This window comes from Eublepharis macularius, chromosome 11, assembly GCF_028583425.1.
Source record: "Eublepharis macularius isolate TG4126 chromosome 11, MPM_Emac_v1.0, whole genome shotgun sequence".
NCBI lineage: Eukaryota > Metazoa > Chordata > Lepidosauria > Squamata > Eublepharidae > Eublepharis > Eublepharis macularius.
In genome coordinates, this window is record NC_072800.1 from 71,103,742 (window position 1) to 71,120,420 (window position 16,679).

Genomic DNA, 16,679 nt, shown 5'->3' on the forward strand with positions numbered 1-16,679 from the left:
TGGCTGTTGCTAGGCTACCATAATAGTTTACCCAGTATTCCAGTCTTGGTTTCAGTCAGGAAAAGGCAGAGGGAGGGGGCCTGGCCCTTTCCAGTGCTGTTTTGGCTTTGGAGGAGAGGACTTATTGGAACCAGGCCTAGAAGCATCCACTGGGAATGTATGCTATCTGCAAACTGAAATGGGCAAAGAAGAGGAACAAACAAATCTGTCGCTGGTTAAGTTTTTTGGTCATCTGCAGATGTTCCTAATTCCAGAGGTCTGTACAAACTGTCTTAAGAGTGTGAGGCCCTTTCTAGGTTCAGAACAGAAAACCTTTATTGGCATTTGTTACAATCAGTAATAAGAAGAACAAGCTCATGTACTACTTAAGTGAGTAAAACAAACATAACATCTAGGTTGATGCTAATACATAATCATAAAAATGGATTTGAAAGAAGAAAACTTAGCCATAATAATCCTATGAAAGTGACCTCCAAAGCCTCATAGCACCCAGGAAGTAGCTAACAACAATTAGGAATATAGGGATTCCAGTCTGATAAAAGATATAGGATTAGCTGCTCATCAGGATGACGCTGAAATTTATATAAGAGAGGTCTAATTATACGATTCTTCAAGTCAGAATAAAAGTTACAATATAGTAAAATGTGTGGTAAGTGTCCAGGAACACCAGCCCTATATGGACAAAGTCTTTCCTGATGAGGAAAAAGCAGAAAACACAGTGGTTCGTATCCTGGAACAGATCCCAACCTGTTCTAGTTCATTTTTAAAAAATAATTCACCCAAGAGGAAAGCTCAGCCAAGAAAGGTTGCCTACAATTGAGAGAAGGCTTATTGGGCAGCAATCCCCAGGAAATTTAAAAACTTTTTTGAAAACTGGAACCACTATAACCTTAGTCCAAATTGCAGGAGTCTTCCTAGTTTTAGGGTAGCTAATGGGGAAGACTCACCATTCTAGGTGCTTCCTAAATAATTCAGGGAGGATGGCATCTGGGCCCAGAGCCTTCTTAGCCTTTAGTTGACCAAATAAATACTTGATTTCAGTTGGGCTTACAGGGCAATGCTGGCAGGTCATGGGATACAATCTTGTAGCTCAGGGGTTACATCCAGTGGAACATAAAATATGTTTGAAAAGTATTTAACAGAGGCTTGCGCAGGAGGCATGAGTTGAAGGGTGAGGGCACAAGGGCTTTTGACCCATGGCCCTTAGCCTTGGGCATAGACATTGCTTGTTCCAGATAGAGGGCACTAGAAGAGAGGAAGAGTCCCACCATTGAAATGCCTGAGTGCCAGGACCATAAAGGCAGGAACAGCGGCACTGACAGTACACAGTAAGTGAAGAGTACAATCAGAGGATACCACACAAGGGCTCAAGGAAAATAGACCCAAGGGAGGTGCAATGTATAGTAATTCATATACAAAAATTTATTTTCAACTAATTTTCTTTTCTATTTTTTATAGTAACAGGTGTGAACAACCAAGGAAGGGGGCACAGGGACCCCCCCCCCCGACTCAACAAGAAACTAGCAATTGGCTTGTTTCGATCTTTCTTCCTCAGGAGTTGTGATAACAGTTACACCTGAACTGTAAAATATAACATAAAATAAATATGTCATACAACTGGTCAACTCTTCTTTGTGTACAAACTCACATTCCAATAAACCTTTACCCCTAGGAAATACAACACTACACACCACCATGAGGCTCTTTGGTGGGAAGGTCAGCACCTCAAAAGGTACAGCCACTGAAGAGGAAACATCCGTTAATCCCCCCAATATATAGCACGGTCTTAAAGTGGCAGAACAACACAAGAGTAGATACAAAAAACAAGAAAACATTATTTCAGAATTAAGTCCAGCAGGTTTCAAACAACCAAGTCGGTGAATCCAGAAAGCCTCTTTACGGGCTAGTTCTTTACACATACGCTCAGAGTCCCTTTCACAGGAAACGTGTAGAACCAAAAATTGCAATTCAGTCTCCTTTATATGATGGCAAAGAAAATGCTCCGTCAGAGGTGTCTCTGCGACTCGATGACGTCTTCTTGACAGATGTTCCATAATTCTGATGCGGAGGGAACGGATTGTATATCCAACATACACTTTGTTGCAATTACAAATGAAGATATAAACCACACCTGAGGTAACACGCGTAGAAAAGAATTTTAAAGAAATAGTCCCAGCTGGCAAAACAATTTGGGTGCCATTTAAGGACAGCGGACACACTGAACAATGACCACAGATTAATTCTGAATTATAAAAACTATAGAAATTATAAGACTATGTTCTGTTGTTAAATAAATAGAAATATATGGTATCTAGTCAATTATAATAGTGTATTAATAATTTTAATATGACATGGTATTCCATATATAATTAGATATAGATGTATAACCTTATGAGTATATTTTTAGAACTATTTGAAAATGTATTGGTTCTTTATTAAATTAGCAATTATAAAATAGAGAACATTATTGTAGCAATAAAATAAATAAATGTTATTGTAGTAATAACATTTTAGTATATAATATTAAATATTTTATCATTTGTATTAGTTAACAATGAATTATTTTTTTTATTCTGGATTAACTCCAGAATAAATGATCTGGATGAAGGAGTGGAAGGGCTGCTCATTAAATTTGTTGATGATACCAAATTGGGAGGAGTAGCAAACACCCAAGAAGATAGAATTAAAATTCAACAAGACCTGAACTCCCATTTCAGGCTTATATTTTCTGTGACAAGAAGCCAAGATTCTAATCCATTCCACTCTTTGGGTGGACATGCGTGTCTGACCCACGTTTGTCCAATGAAAAGATAAAAATATGACCTACTTCATAATTACCAACATTTTCATCCTCTAATGCAGGGGTCCCCAACCTGCGGCCTGTGGGCCACATGTGGCCCCCAAGCTCTTTCTGTGCGCCCCTCCAACCTGCTTATTTGCTGCTATCACCCTGCAATTTTGTTGCATTTTGAGTTAAGCTGTGGCCCTCTTTAGGCACTGGGCACTCTAATGCGGCCCCCATGTGCCAAAAGGTTGGGGACCCCTGCTCTAATGGGTTAGCCATATCTAAATGATGTCCATGAAAGACAGAAACTTTAGATCTCACAGTTGCTTTATTATTTCAAACTAGGGGCCAGGCCCCTGCTTGCTTCACTGGCTACTCCTGTAGCTCACTGTGCTTGTGATATTATTTTATATGCACTAGTCCCCAAAGCAGTATTTGCCTATATTTCTCTCCTGTAATGAAAATCATTGTCAATATATGAAATGTTTTGTGTTCTTATAAATAGCTTTAAATGGGGTTAAGACAGATTCGTGGAGGAGAGATCCGCCAGTGCCTACTAGCCATGGTGAATAAAGGAATCGCCATATTCAGAAGCAGAAAACCTCTGGAATCCAGTGCTAGGAGGCATCATCGGTGGAGGTCTTCGGGTTCTGTGCTCCAGGCAGGGCTGTATTAACCCATGGCCGGGCCTCTGTGCTTTCAGGTATTTTGGGCCCCTTCCAGCACTTCAATCTTTCACCCCACTACAGCTGACAGACTGACCCTGGTAAGGTAGGAACCACATGTACGCACACGCACGCACGCACACACGCACATGTATTGCTATGGTGCAGAATTGTTGCCAGGGTCCCTCCTCCCTCCTGTTATGGGGCCTGCTATGAACTGTGTCAGTTTCCTGCCTTGTTGTTTTGAGGCTCCACCAGACTCTGTTTAAGGGCAGCATCGCCCATGTTTGTTTCCTGTTCTCTCTGCTGTAATGGACTGTGCCACCTATGCCTGTTTCCTGCCTCCTTGCACACCTACCTCACCTGGGCCCAGAGCCATGCCACTAGCAGCACAGTGCCAGCCAGAGGGAATCTCCATGAGCCTGGCCAGGCACCCCCTGGTCAGTTCCCGTGGAGAGCCCCTTGCAGGATGGTCACTGGGTCTTCCCCCACCACTAGGCAGCCTGCTAGCAAGCCCAAGATGTGCCAAGGAAGAAGCCATGTTCCCAGGCAGCAAAGCACCAACATGGACAGCTTATTCTGAGGCTGCCATTTCGCGAGCCAGCTCCTGTCACATCCACAGAGCCCAGCCTCGCCCTGCTATGCATATTACTGGAAACCGCCCCGGAATGGAAGCTACGTGCCAGCTGCCCAGAACACCTAATGGATGCATGCCAATACAACTACCACATTCCAGAGCTGCTGCCATCAAGACAACTCCAGCTTCCTGACCGATTCAGTCAACCTGCCTGGCACTCCCCTCCCCTCCTTTGTCCCCACTTCCCAAAGTGTAACTATCACACAATTAGACTTTAAAGTGGCCCATTAGCAATAGTTGTAGAACCATCAAGCTTTTGTTTCCCCCCTGAGAACCACATGGAAGGCCCTCGCCTCAGGGTACATTTTGGGGTACTTAAGCAGGCTCTGCCTGCCATGAGGTGTGTGTCATTCCTCTCCCGTCCCCGACCAGCATGCCATTCCTATCCTGAACCTCAACTGTCACTCTGCGTGTCTAGTGCAGGCATTAGATATCGCTACTCTTCGTTGCTACATCTTTATTCCTCGCCGTGACCAGGCGCGTATTGCCCAGTTCCATCGATCTCAAGTGGGTCCTCCTGCTAATGCAAATGGCTCTATTTTTCCTACTCTTTATTTCCTAGTTCTTGTATGTACCTTGCTTGTGTGTGTGTTATTGTAGGCAAACGCAACGCTATTAGTAAAACACGTTTTATCTTTATTCGTCTTGCCTCTTTATTGCACGAGTAATCTGGAAGATCTGATATAGCTGGTTAAGATCCACACTAATCAAACACAGACTGCAGCTAATTTCCCCATAAAATAGCAGTCCTGATAACAGAGTGTAAAGTGTCTTTAACCCTTAAAACCCTAGGCCACAGGTAACAGTATCTCAGCACAAAAAGTTAACGGGTCCCGAGTCCCTGCGGGGCCCCTAGGATTCAGCCTGTCAGCCTTATGAATAATACAGCCCTGCCTCCAGGTCAGGCCAAGTGGTTGGTCATTGTGTGAAACTGGATGCTGGACGACATGGACCATTGCTCAGATCCTGCAGGGCTCTTACATTTTGTTTGACCCCCCCAAAAAAACTATTCGGGAAAATGAATCAACTAGAACCACAAGAATTTTTTAAAAAACACAGCATTTGGATTTTAATTTATTTTTATTAAGAAATTTAAATGATATAACGTTTTTTGATATGGTATAATTAACATAAAGGTAAAGGTAGTCCCCTGTGCAAGCACCGAGTCATTACTGACCCATGGGGGGACGTCACACCATGACGTTTTCTTGGCAGACTTTTTTACAGGGTGGTTTGCCATTGCCTTCTCCAGTCATCTACACTTTACCCCCCCAGGAAACTGGGTACTCCATTTTGCCGACCTCGGAAGCGTGGAAGGCTGAGTCAAGCTTGAGCCGGCTACCTGAACCCAGATTCTTCCAGGATCGAACTCAGGTCATGACTCATGAGCAGAACTTGGGCTGCAGTAGTGCAGCTTACCACTCTGTGCCATGGGGCTCATTTACCTTAATTAACATAACAATTCAGTTTATCTAACAATATATTAATTTATATGACAATTATATTCAAGATTTTTACATCTATCTGCATATGGTAGAATTATAAGAAGAAATAGCTAATAAAATTGTAAATAGTAACAAATAACTAGTTCTGGAAATGAAAACAAAATATTTAGGTATTTAATGTATAAGCTTTCTTTATATACTATATTGTTCTACCATTAAGAGCCAAAAAATAGTTTTCTTATGTACAGCATTATTTCTAGGTGCTAAAATGCCCTTGTGGTATAACCATGTGGGATTCACAGAAAGGTGCCGATACATTTAAATGTTAGTTCTATAGATCTTTCAAGTTATCTACAGTATTCCCAATGTTCTCCATGGGTATATATCTTTCTCTATCAGTTGTTAAAGCCCCATAACCTAATATCAAGGGATTCTTTGCAAATTCATGAACTGTAGCATGATCAGTAAGTTGTGTTTTCTTTCAAGTATTGTTTTTGGACACTACTCCAAATGTATGCCAGTTCGATGCAGGTCTTGACTGCTCTCCTCTCAGGCTTCTGAACCACAGCAGAAGTGCAGATTGCAGATCTTGTTCTATACTGTATTGGCTGTTACAAATATTGCTAATTTAAGCAGATTCTAGTTATTTTGAAAGAGACTTCCAGTGGCTGTTGTTCACAGTGGGAACCTTGCTATTAGGAAATAGAAGGCACAGACTGGTCTTATTTTATAGGAGGTATCCATCAGCTTTTTAAAACTTAGATTTTATGGCCTTGAAGAGATGCAACATTTGCCAGGACATGATTAAGGTCATATACAATCACAGAGAAAGTAGAGGTTTACGAAGTGTAACTTTGAGGTGTTAAGCCCTTCATTTTTGTAAAGGAGAGGATATTCTCCACTCTGTCTGTGGTGTCTCTGGTTACACTCAATGTTAGCTCCTTCACGAATTCACCACAGAGCTAACCCAGGCTCCTGCAGGCACACACCAGCTCTGGGGAATGGCTTGCATGAAAAACGGAGAGCCCAGATGGGCTTGGAAAGCTGCCATGTTGGGAGGAAATGCTCCCGCCTTTCTCCCAAAGGTTTTTCCCTGTGCAAAAACAAGTGTGTGTGAGGGTCCTGTTTCTGCTGTCACAAGTGCGCACAATACCTCCACGTGCAGCAGAAGAAATGGGAAAACTCTCCCCCACCCCACACTGTTTTTGCATGGAGGAAAAGCTTGGGAGAAAGGCAGGAGCTCTTCCTCCCCTGGCGGCAACTTCCTGAGCCAATTTGGGCTCTCCTTTTTTCATGCAAGCCATTCCCCAGAGCTGCTGTGTGACGGCGTGAGTCTGGGTTGGCTCTGTGGCAAATTCATGAAGGAAGTAATGTTTAGAGTGGCCCTGTGTCTTCCTGGCTTCTAGTGAGGCTTCAACTGTCTCTTCCACTGCAAATGGCACAAGTATGTTCTGGAGATAATCTGAGCCACAATGTTCAGATTCCTCGTTTCTGGCACTGCAATTCCTAAGACCACGCTGAAGCTGGTAATCACTTTTGAAACACCTAGGTTCATTTTCTGATGAGTTATACCTACCATGAACAGACACTCATATTGTTTTATTATTATACATTCCAACTGTTCACTGTATTCCTCCTTTACAGTTTTAAAATATAGTACGGCATCACCTCCTGCTGCAAAGGTTTTTTTACGGGCAGTGTGTTTGACACTCAGGGGCAAAGCATTTGGATCCCTTACCTAAATAATGTGTGTTAGTCATTGCTACCAAAGCACCTGCACAGCTTATTGAAAATATGATGAAATTCCAAGGGAAGAGGGGCATTTCATTAGGGAAAAAATGATACTTTTTAAAAAAGCAGGAAAATACATTTGATCATAAAAAGTAACTTCTGGATCCCCATTCAGTACTTAAGCATCTTATGCCAATGGAATCCGCCTCGGTGGGTTGTTAAGAACTCAGTTTTGATTGGTTGATAATGGCTGCCACCAAAAGCAAAAACCTCAAGCTTTCTAATGTATCTTGCTAAATAATGCACAAGAATATCTGTAAAAACCTAGCTGGATCTTATTTAAACAGTCGTTTATATTAGGCAATTTCATAACATATCCTGCAGAATGTTTATAGGGTTGCTCATCCGTTTGGTAATATCTTTAGAGTCTTCCACAAAAGCCAAAGAAGGTTAAAAACACAGGAATAAAAATGATACCATGAGCAGCTCCAAACAAAATAACCAAGAACATAATCTTAAAAAATGTTCTGAAAATGTACGTGGCTGCCACAGAGAGCACCGCTACTCCCACAATGGTGGAAACAGCTCCTTGGATAATGGGGTAACCAAGATGATATAGAGCATCCACTGCCTTGTCATTCATGCCGTGTTTCTCGCTGCTAACAAAGGCATAAGAAATATGAGCAGAAAAGTCTACAGAAAACCCTATGCAAATAACAAGGTTGATCATGGATATGGAGTCAAGACTGACATCCCAATAGGCCATGAAGCCAGTCACACCGATAATAACAGATGCAATAGTGAAAGTTACCCACAATGAGCACAAAGGGTTGGGAATGAGGAGCAAGGAAATAAGTAACATGGCTCCAGCAGCAATTAGGACATTTTGAATGGTGTTTTGAGATATCACAAGGTACTGATCAAAATATATAAAAGCTGGATGATAAACTATTAGTGGAATCCTACAGTCTGCTGCAAGGCCTCTCAGTTGTTCTAAAAGATTTCTCTCATCGACTGCAGTAGTGACATTGACTGTCTGTATGAAAAATCGTGAAGCTGATATTTCCAGGTTGGTAAAATTAACATCCCACTGGGACTCTGGATTTACTCTGAACAGGACAGATAAATTACCAATGAAAGAGCTACGGTAATCTATATTTAGAGACATTCTGTTAGCAATCATTACATACATTCTCAACCATGCCTCTGATAAATATTTGTCAACATAGGTTGAGTTTTCTAGCAACTCTATGCAGTTCTCAAGATCTGCACGAACAGCTGAATTCCAATATGGTATACTTTTAGTAACAATGACCATAACCCTTGGGCCATACTCTTTAAAATACTCATCTTCCCAATTATAATACTGAACAACGTAAGAACTATCTTTGGCTAAATGTCTAAGATCTATTCCTTCCTTAACCCGAGTGCACCCATAAATACTGCTACCTAGGTACCCAAGATACAGGGCTACCACAAACACCTTAGTCCAGGTGTGCATAAGAAAAGGACCAAAATGTTTTCTAAAGAATCCATTCATAGGATGCTCAAGTTCTGTCCCAGTGGGCTCATCGTAAGATCCTCCCACACAGCACATGTTGTATGCAGAGCCACGAGAATCCTGAGATTCATTTGACACTTTCATGAATGTGAGCCAATGTCTGTTGCTTTCTTCTCTTCTACCGTTTAGAGCAAGAACTGCCCCGAAGAATGTCAAGTTGTATATATAGCAGAAAACCAAAGCTGTTCCTGTGTAGATGCAAAATGACTGAATTGATGGGAAGGACGTCGCAATGCCAATGTAGAAGGCTAAAACATCGGTAAGAGTTGTGATGGTAACAGACACAGCGGCCTCTGCGTAGGTGTTAGCCATCCGATCCACAACTGTGTCCTTGACTTTAGTGTGTTGCCAGCAGGACACCATGATGAACATGTCATCAACACCGACCCCTGAAGAAGAAGAAAAAGGATCTTACTAGTTTCTACACATGATGCATGAGAAGGGAAATTCACGAGAGAGGAACATACTTTCTAATACATATTGTTGTATGGATAAAGAAACTGTGTAGAAAGTTTTATGTACATATACTGCTCTGAGTGGGTGATAAGTTATCCTGAAGGGTGGTATATAAATCAAATGTTATTATATAAATTGAATGTTACAGTTTGATCTGTGACAGGGGGATATATTTTGAACCATGAAGTGATGTGCAGTAAGATTTGATTTAGGAAAACATCTGGAAAAAAATTTAAGTGCTGGAGGAATTAAAAGAGCTACTGGCTGACTAAAATTAGAATTGAAGTTTAGAAAAGGTGAAAACAGGAAAAGTAATCCCATCAGCAGACTGCTGATAAACAGGATAACAGGAAGAAATCAAAGTGGAAGTCAGATTTATGATCCATATTGATTTTTGGAGAAGTGACATTAAGAAGGAAAGGTAAAGGTGTGTAGAAAGGTAAAACTCTAATATGCTTATCAGGGTTAAGGAGATAGACGTGTATCAATGTTCTCTGATGTCTGATCAGATATAACCATCCCAAGCCACAATATGTACAATACTGAAAACAGCATTGCACTTACCAAGTATAAGAAAAGGTGCGTTTGCGACGGTAATGACAAAGGGCACTCCACAGAAGAGCAATAATCCAAAGCTGCTGACCACGGCCAAGCCCGATGACAGTACCCCAAATGCTGCAACCCACACTTTTGTCCGTACGCAGTCTAGCCTGTAAAACAGGTACATAAGCACACATTTACTGTCTCCTTGATCAAAACTAAAGTAATCCTCTCCACAACCACAAGAAATTGAAATTTCATTAATTTTATTGATGGAACCTCACGTTTGAATAATGAAGTTGCTCTAGGCAGTGGAAACAATGCCTTTTTGAGATATGTGTGGACCTTTATTTATTTTTTAATCTTATTATTATGAACTTCAAATACATAACAAAATTATGAGCATTTCCATATCCTCTGCAGTTGCTCGGCTACTTAAATATACCTCCATCTACTGAGTTATGCTTATTCTAGTATTGACTGGACTGAGATCAATTCTTACTAAATGGCTGCAAAATAATTTTCTTCCCTTCCCACATGTATTTGTATGTTGTGATCTTATCTGTTAAAATCACTTGCCATATTCTTTGTAACCATTCTTTTCTTTCTGGTATTCCTTTTTGTTTCCATATCTGCATTATTTTCATTCTTGCTGCAATTATTAACTTCATTACCAAACTTCTATACTGCATTTTATTATTTCTGAAAGATCCTGCCCCCGTGAAAGAAATCATCAAAGAATGTTTAAATTTCTGATTTATTATTTCTTTGATGTCTCTATGTATTGTACTCCAGAATTTCCCCACCATAGCATATCCAGATTATTTTTGAACGTGGATTAGTGCTCTTTCTTTGATTTGAACACTTTTGACTTGGTCTGAGATCAACGGGCAAAAGAAAAAACTTTCATCTAGATGTGTTGCCCATACTGCACTCTAAGCTGTTTCGTGGAGGGAACTGAATTTATTTACTCCACAGCTTTTTGATAAAACATCTCTATGTGTTCACAGAAAAATGACTCTCACGGCCAATCTTCGGGACAGTCCCAAAAAATTCCTGCTCAGCTCTGAAACAACTAGCTAATCCCAAACTACAACCTAATACATGTGTTCATATCCAAATAAATCCACAGATTCAGACTAAAAGTCATGAATCAGTTCACATTTGTTTTTTTCCATTAACGGCAAGCCTTTCTCAGAGTCAGGGCTTTTTTTCTGGGGAAAGAGGTGGTGGAACTCAGTGGGTTGCCCTCAGAGAAAATGGTCACATGGCTGGTGGCCCCGCCCCCTGATCTCCAGACAGAGGGGGGTTTAGATTGCCCTCCGCACCGCTTGGCAGTGCGGAGGGCAATGTAAACTCCCCTCTGTCTGGAGATCAGGGCCACCAGCCATGTGACCATTTTCAAGAGGTTCCGGAACTCCGTTCCACTGCGTTCCTGCTGAAAAAAAGCCCTGCTCAGAGTTACTTCAGTCAATATTCCAATCTATGGCATATTTATTGCTTTCCACTTGTGAAGTAATATTCATTTAGCTACCACTAAAGCTTTTAGGATCCAGAGAAAAGGAATGTACCTCAATATTGTGGTAAGTGGATTAAGATCCAGGGAGCATTCCATTGTAAAATTAATTTGTTAACTTCCAACCAAACTGTCATGATAATAAAGCGTATCCATAACGTGTATCAAATTTGCTCTTGGCCACTTACCTCTCCAACACCTACCCACCTTCGGTAGTCCAAATTTGAGGAATCTATAAGGGGCCCAAAAATTGCAAAGAATAATCTAATTTATATTAAATGATATCTAAGCTCTAAATAAATGTATTTAACATTATACAGTACTTCTTGCCGTATTCTTTTCTGTTGACATTGGTGACGAGACGGACAGGATATAAAGGCTCAGGGATCTCCACTCCTCCCAGTATCTGAAGACGGGAACTTTGACTCTCAAATGCTCATACCCTGAAAGTTGTGTTGATCTTTAAGGTGCCACTGGATTCAAATCCTGACATTTCTCAGTTATAGGTATGTGACCAGTTTCAAATAGGTATACAAAGATTTGTGTGCTGTTAGTGGTGATTCTATACATTTCAAAAACGACAGGATGTCAGAGAAGTCCAAAGCTGTAAGGACATTTGTCCCAAATCTGGCACAAATTCAGCGGGTTAATTAGAGATACTGCCAACTACTTGAAAAGGAAAGATTGTATTTTAATTGTAAGTCTCTAAAAGCTTTAAAAACATCGTTTAATGTCTGTGTTAATGAAATGATACCAGATTTGGCCCATGGCCATTTTCACACGTCTTTACTTCGCGCAAAACTCATGGAACAAGGAGGCCTTCATGAAGCTATTTTTGACGTCATCGTGCCACAAAAACAGAATCATGGCGCGATGATGTCAGAAATCGCGCCATGAAGATCCCCTCCTCGTTCCATGAGCTTTATGCAATGTAAAGACATGTGAAAATGGCCCATGACAACCATATGAAAGATCTTCTTGTGATTTTGATATTATGGTTGCCCCATAGTGTCAACTGCACACGTGTACAGTTAAGGGTTTTTTTCTTTGTTTTTCAACAAGTATTTTAGCCAATTTCTATATTTTGTTACATGCACTGTATGTATTACTCAGAAATATACTTGTGAAGATTTTTGCAAGTTTAGTTAATGAATGAAAACAACATAAAATCATACGATTACCAGAAAATTTAATCTTCCCCTCCCCTACAAAGAATAAAAAGTTACCTTGAACATGATATAATTGAAAAGAATATTGTTAAAAAATATGTGATGGAAAACAGAGGAACCACTTCTTTGCCGTTTTTTTCAAACTCTTCTTGTCTGGATATGGAGGTAAAATAGGCCACCTGTCATGAGGGGGGGAAAAAGGATCATTTGTTGAATATATTTTTCTCTTAATAGGAAACAAAAGGTCTCACAGAGAGTACCTGTGATCATGAAGCTAGCAAATAAATCAGTTCTGTCATCCTTTTCCCCAAAGCAAGTTAGACATAACTTAATAACCTTCAAGGTTCTCCCTATCTTACCTTGATTCCTCAGCCATCTGGGCTACCAAAGCACTCAGTCTTTGGGACAAAGACTGATACATGGTAAGCTAAATGACTGGAACTTTAAATACATTATTTGGCAGCTGTTTTTGAGGACCAGACAAAATGTTTGGATTTCTTTAGTCCTCAGAACCAAGCTTAAATGGATCCAGAACACGAGTTGTACCTTAGAGATCAAACCTGGTTTCCATAAACTTTGAAGCCATGGAAAAATAGGAGTTTTTTTCTCAGAAAAAAACTAATTTTGGAAGAAATATACAAAATACAGTCTTCCTCAAGCCTAAACTTTTTTAACAACTTAAAATACATAATGTATAACTTGGTTAGCATATAAATGTGTACAGTTAGGCATATTTATGAAATCTAGAAGTATAAATGCCGTAGCTTTATACAAGCAAAATTTTGAGCATACAAGATACTTCAGACTTATTACTCACAAAATGAAGGAAGAGTTGTTATAGAGGAAAAGATTTTTAATTCTTTTTTTTTAACACACAGGGACCTATTACTAAGCAAATGAGAGTGGCAGGAACAATGGTTTCTGGTATCGCTTTTATTTAGTTCCTACAGATAACTGTGCTGAGATACTGAGCCCTTTTAACATTCTGCCATGTCACACAACAACTAGGGTTCAGTTGATGCTGCCAGTACCAAGGGCAGAAACAAAAACAAGATAGCCCGCGATATACTGACTAAGATGTAGTAAGACACAGTCAATAGAGCAATAAAGCAAAGAAGACTTCTGTGGAAAATATTCTAATATAGAAATGTATAGTTCTATGTCTGTCATATAAGGTCTCTGTACCCAAAGTGAGTAAATTCTTAGTGCTATTGCAAATTGGTGACGGATATAAACAATGGAAACACAGGATGCAAATAGTTAAGGTGCTAGTCCCCAAAGAGTAATAATTTTGCGCATGGAAATATTAAAGTGCATGAATAGCAGCATATAACAGAATTTGTCTACAGAGCATATCCAGCAGTCAAACATGAGTCTAACAGCGAAGAAAGCCCAAAAAGTACTTGTATCATGATGGTATTAGAGGACATAAGACTTGACACAAAGGTTCTTCATTTGGTGGCTGTGGAGAGCCACCTAATGAAGAACCTTCGGGTCAAGTCTTATTTCCTCTAATACCATTGTGATACAAGTGCTTTTGGGGCTTTCTTCACTGTTGGACTCATGTTTGACTGTTGGATATGCTCTGTAGACAAATTCTGTTATATGCTGCTATTCATGCACTTTCTAGTATCCTGAAGCTACCACTTTGAAGTGCCTGTTGTATTCTCTGGGACTACCTCCTTGCACCACTTCTTCCATCTTGCCATCCTGCTTCAGACTAGATAGCTAGAAAAAATCCTATCTGCCCTTACCAATTCATAATGAAGTTCCAGTAATAAATGGACTCGCATTTCTTTTCTAAAACTTAACCAGGTTTCTGAGTGCAGCCTCTTCCCTTTCCTTCTCTCTCTCTCTGTTTATTACTGGAACTTCATTATGGATTGGCAAGGCGAAGAAAAGCAAGAATGAGAGAGGGAATGGGGAATTGAGATCCTGCCCCACAAGCCCTCGCAAGTTCCCCATTGTCATTATCTAATTTTGTAGACTGTCTATGACACAACCCCTTAAACTTTTATATGGCTCAAAGTTGCCCCCTAGAGTGTCTGGGAACTTGGACCCCTGAGGAGTACATCAGAATAACCCACTCATTCCCATTCCACACTGGACCGCCTCACTAAATTCTTTATAGACAAAAGGCAAACCAGTTTGGACAGATGGCATCCATCTAAATGTAGACGAAAGTCATGCTTCTTTGTTGCTCCTTCTGGATCTATCTACAGTCTTTGACACGGCAGGCCATGCCATCCTGATGAGGTGTTTGGAGGCAGAAGTAGGTATCAGGTGATATATCTTGGACTGGTTTAAATAGTTTAAATAGTGGATGAATTCAAAGGGTTGCTGTTGGAGACCATCTATCTTCAGGGTGGGTTCCAAAAGGGCACAATCTTATGCCCCATGTTATTCAACTTCTGTGCAAAGCATTTCAGAGAAATAATTTGTAGTGATGGAATTTGATGTCATCAATATGTGGACAACACCCAGCTCTGTATTTCACTACATGAATTTCAGGTGGGTAGGTGTGTCAGTCTGTAGTAGAAGAGCAAAATTCGGATCTAATAGACCTTCAAGGCCAACTGGACCATAATCTTGCTCTTCTACTACAGACCAACATGGCTACCCTGAAACATACTCTGGAAATCTAGTTGGTTTTCCAGGTGCTACCGGGCCTGAATCTTGTGTCCTATAATGAAAGAGACACTCATCAGTCCTTGCTGGATCACAAGCATGCACCATAGGAATCCAGTACAAAATCTAGATGCCACAGCATATGGGGAGTGTAGGCAACAGATAGTACAGGAGGCATACCATATGGGGGCAACCCTAAACGGGTCTACTCACATGTAAATCTCACGTTACTTAATGGGACTTACTCCCCCCAAAGTGTCCTGAAGCCTCAGTCTCGTAACTTGTGAAATGGCCCAACTTACCCGCATGGAGGTGAAGTTCAAGGAGTCCAGCATCTTGGGGATGCGCTCCAAGAAGGCCTTCAGCCACCGCAAGCTGGCCTCTCGCTGCGCAGGATCATCTTCTCGCAAGTAATAGAAGAGGCGCAGAGCTTTAGCTGCCCGGACGGGGCGGCTCCGGTTGTCGGCCGCACCGGTGCCCACCGAGACGCCCCCCAAGGAGACGCCCAGGAAGACGCGCCCTTGCCAGAGCGGGAAGGTGAGGCCGGGCAGCAGCGCCTCGATCCGCGCCGGGTCGCCGCCGACGGCGCTCAGCAGCGGGTTGGGGCTGCTGCAGGAGCCGTTCTGGAGCGCGCAGACCTCCGCGTAGGCGCGCCCGCCGGCGCTGAAGCCCCGCACGGCCGCGTCGAGCGCCAGCAGCTCGGCGAAGGCCGCCCGGGTGAGTACCGTGTGGCTGGGCTCGGCGGCCACCGCCACGAAGGAGGCGAAGGTGCCCTCGGTGGTCAGCCTCTGCGCCGAGAAGCGCTCGGCGTCGCGCGTCGGAAAGCGCTCCTGCACCAGGCGCCGCTCGCTCTTGGCGGGCCCCCCGCGGGGCGTGAACTGCGCCTCGATGTCGTTGGACTCGCGGCTGGGCAGCAGGTGGAAGCCGGAGCCCAGCGCGGCCGAGAGCGCCACGGGAAGCAGCAGGAAGGGCCACGGGTGGGCGCCCACCAAGCCGCCCAGGCCCCGCAGCGCGCGGGACAGGGGCCGCTCCACGCAGTCCGTCCGGCAGCCGCCATCGCAGGCCATCGCGTTTTCTTCTTGAAGCCGGGGAGAGGCGCCGCCGCTCCTGCCCCACGTCTGCCAGGGAACGAGTTTCGAAGAACGCCGCGGAGCTTCCTCCCAAGTCAGCGCTGAGGGAGTGGCGGTGCGCCCGTTCTGCCTCCAGCGCAGGGAGAGGCCCGCGGGTTCTCTAAATACCGCTGCTAGGCAATGCTGCTGGCCTTTGGCATTGTCGCCTGGTTGTATCCCATGGATAAATAATTGCAGTCATCCAGCAAGCTCTCTCAATCTGTATTGCCAACCAGTTGCACCATTACTTATGAGATAGTTAATAGTGTATTCAGTCTCATCAGCCCAGTATTTATTCATGTTTATTTTTTACCCCTTTACCACTAAGCCAACACCCCTTTATCACGTACGTTTGACCCACCACTGACCTAAGGCAGCTTAAACACCTGACTCGCAGACAATTTTTGAAAAAGAACAGGTAGGGAAAGGGAAGTACG

The 16,679-nt window shown here is 42.4% G+C and overlaps 1 protein-coding gene across 1 annotated transcript; it reads right to left on the minus strand.

Moving 5' to 3' along the window:
* Window positions 1-6,895: 6,895 nt before the first annotated feature.
* LOC129337876 (patched domain-containing protein 3-like) lies at window positions 6,896-16,200 on the minus strand. The gene is made up of 4 exons (XM_054991834.1): window positions 15,436-16,200; window positions 12,563-12,684; window positions 9,845-9,990; window positions 6,896-9,213 (listed from the first exon to the last, which is right to left on the minus strand). The coding sequence occupies exons 1-4, from the start codon at window positions 16,198-16,200 to the stop codon at window positions 7,685-7,687; spliced, it is 2,562 nt and encodes an 853-aa protein (XP_054847809.1). The 3' UTR covers window positions 6,896-7,684.
* Window positions 16,201-16,679: the final 479 nt, after the last annotated feature.

Coding starts and splice junctions, on each gene's coding strand:
- LOC129337876 (XM_054991834.1), bottom strand. CDS start 16,200: ATGGCCTGCGATGGCGGCTGCCGGACGGACTGCGTGGAGCGGCCCCTG. Junction 12,685..15,435: donor TGAACTTCACCTCCATGCGG/GTAAGTTGGGCC, acceptor CCCTCATGACAG/GTGGCCTATTTTACCTCCAT. Junction 9,214..9,844: donor CGCACCTTTTCTTATACTTG/GTAAGTGCAATG, acceptor CTTCTTCTTCAG/GGGTCGGTGTTGATGACATG.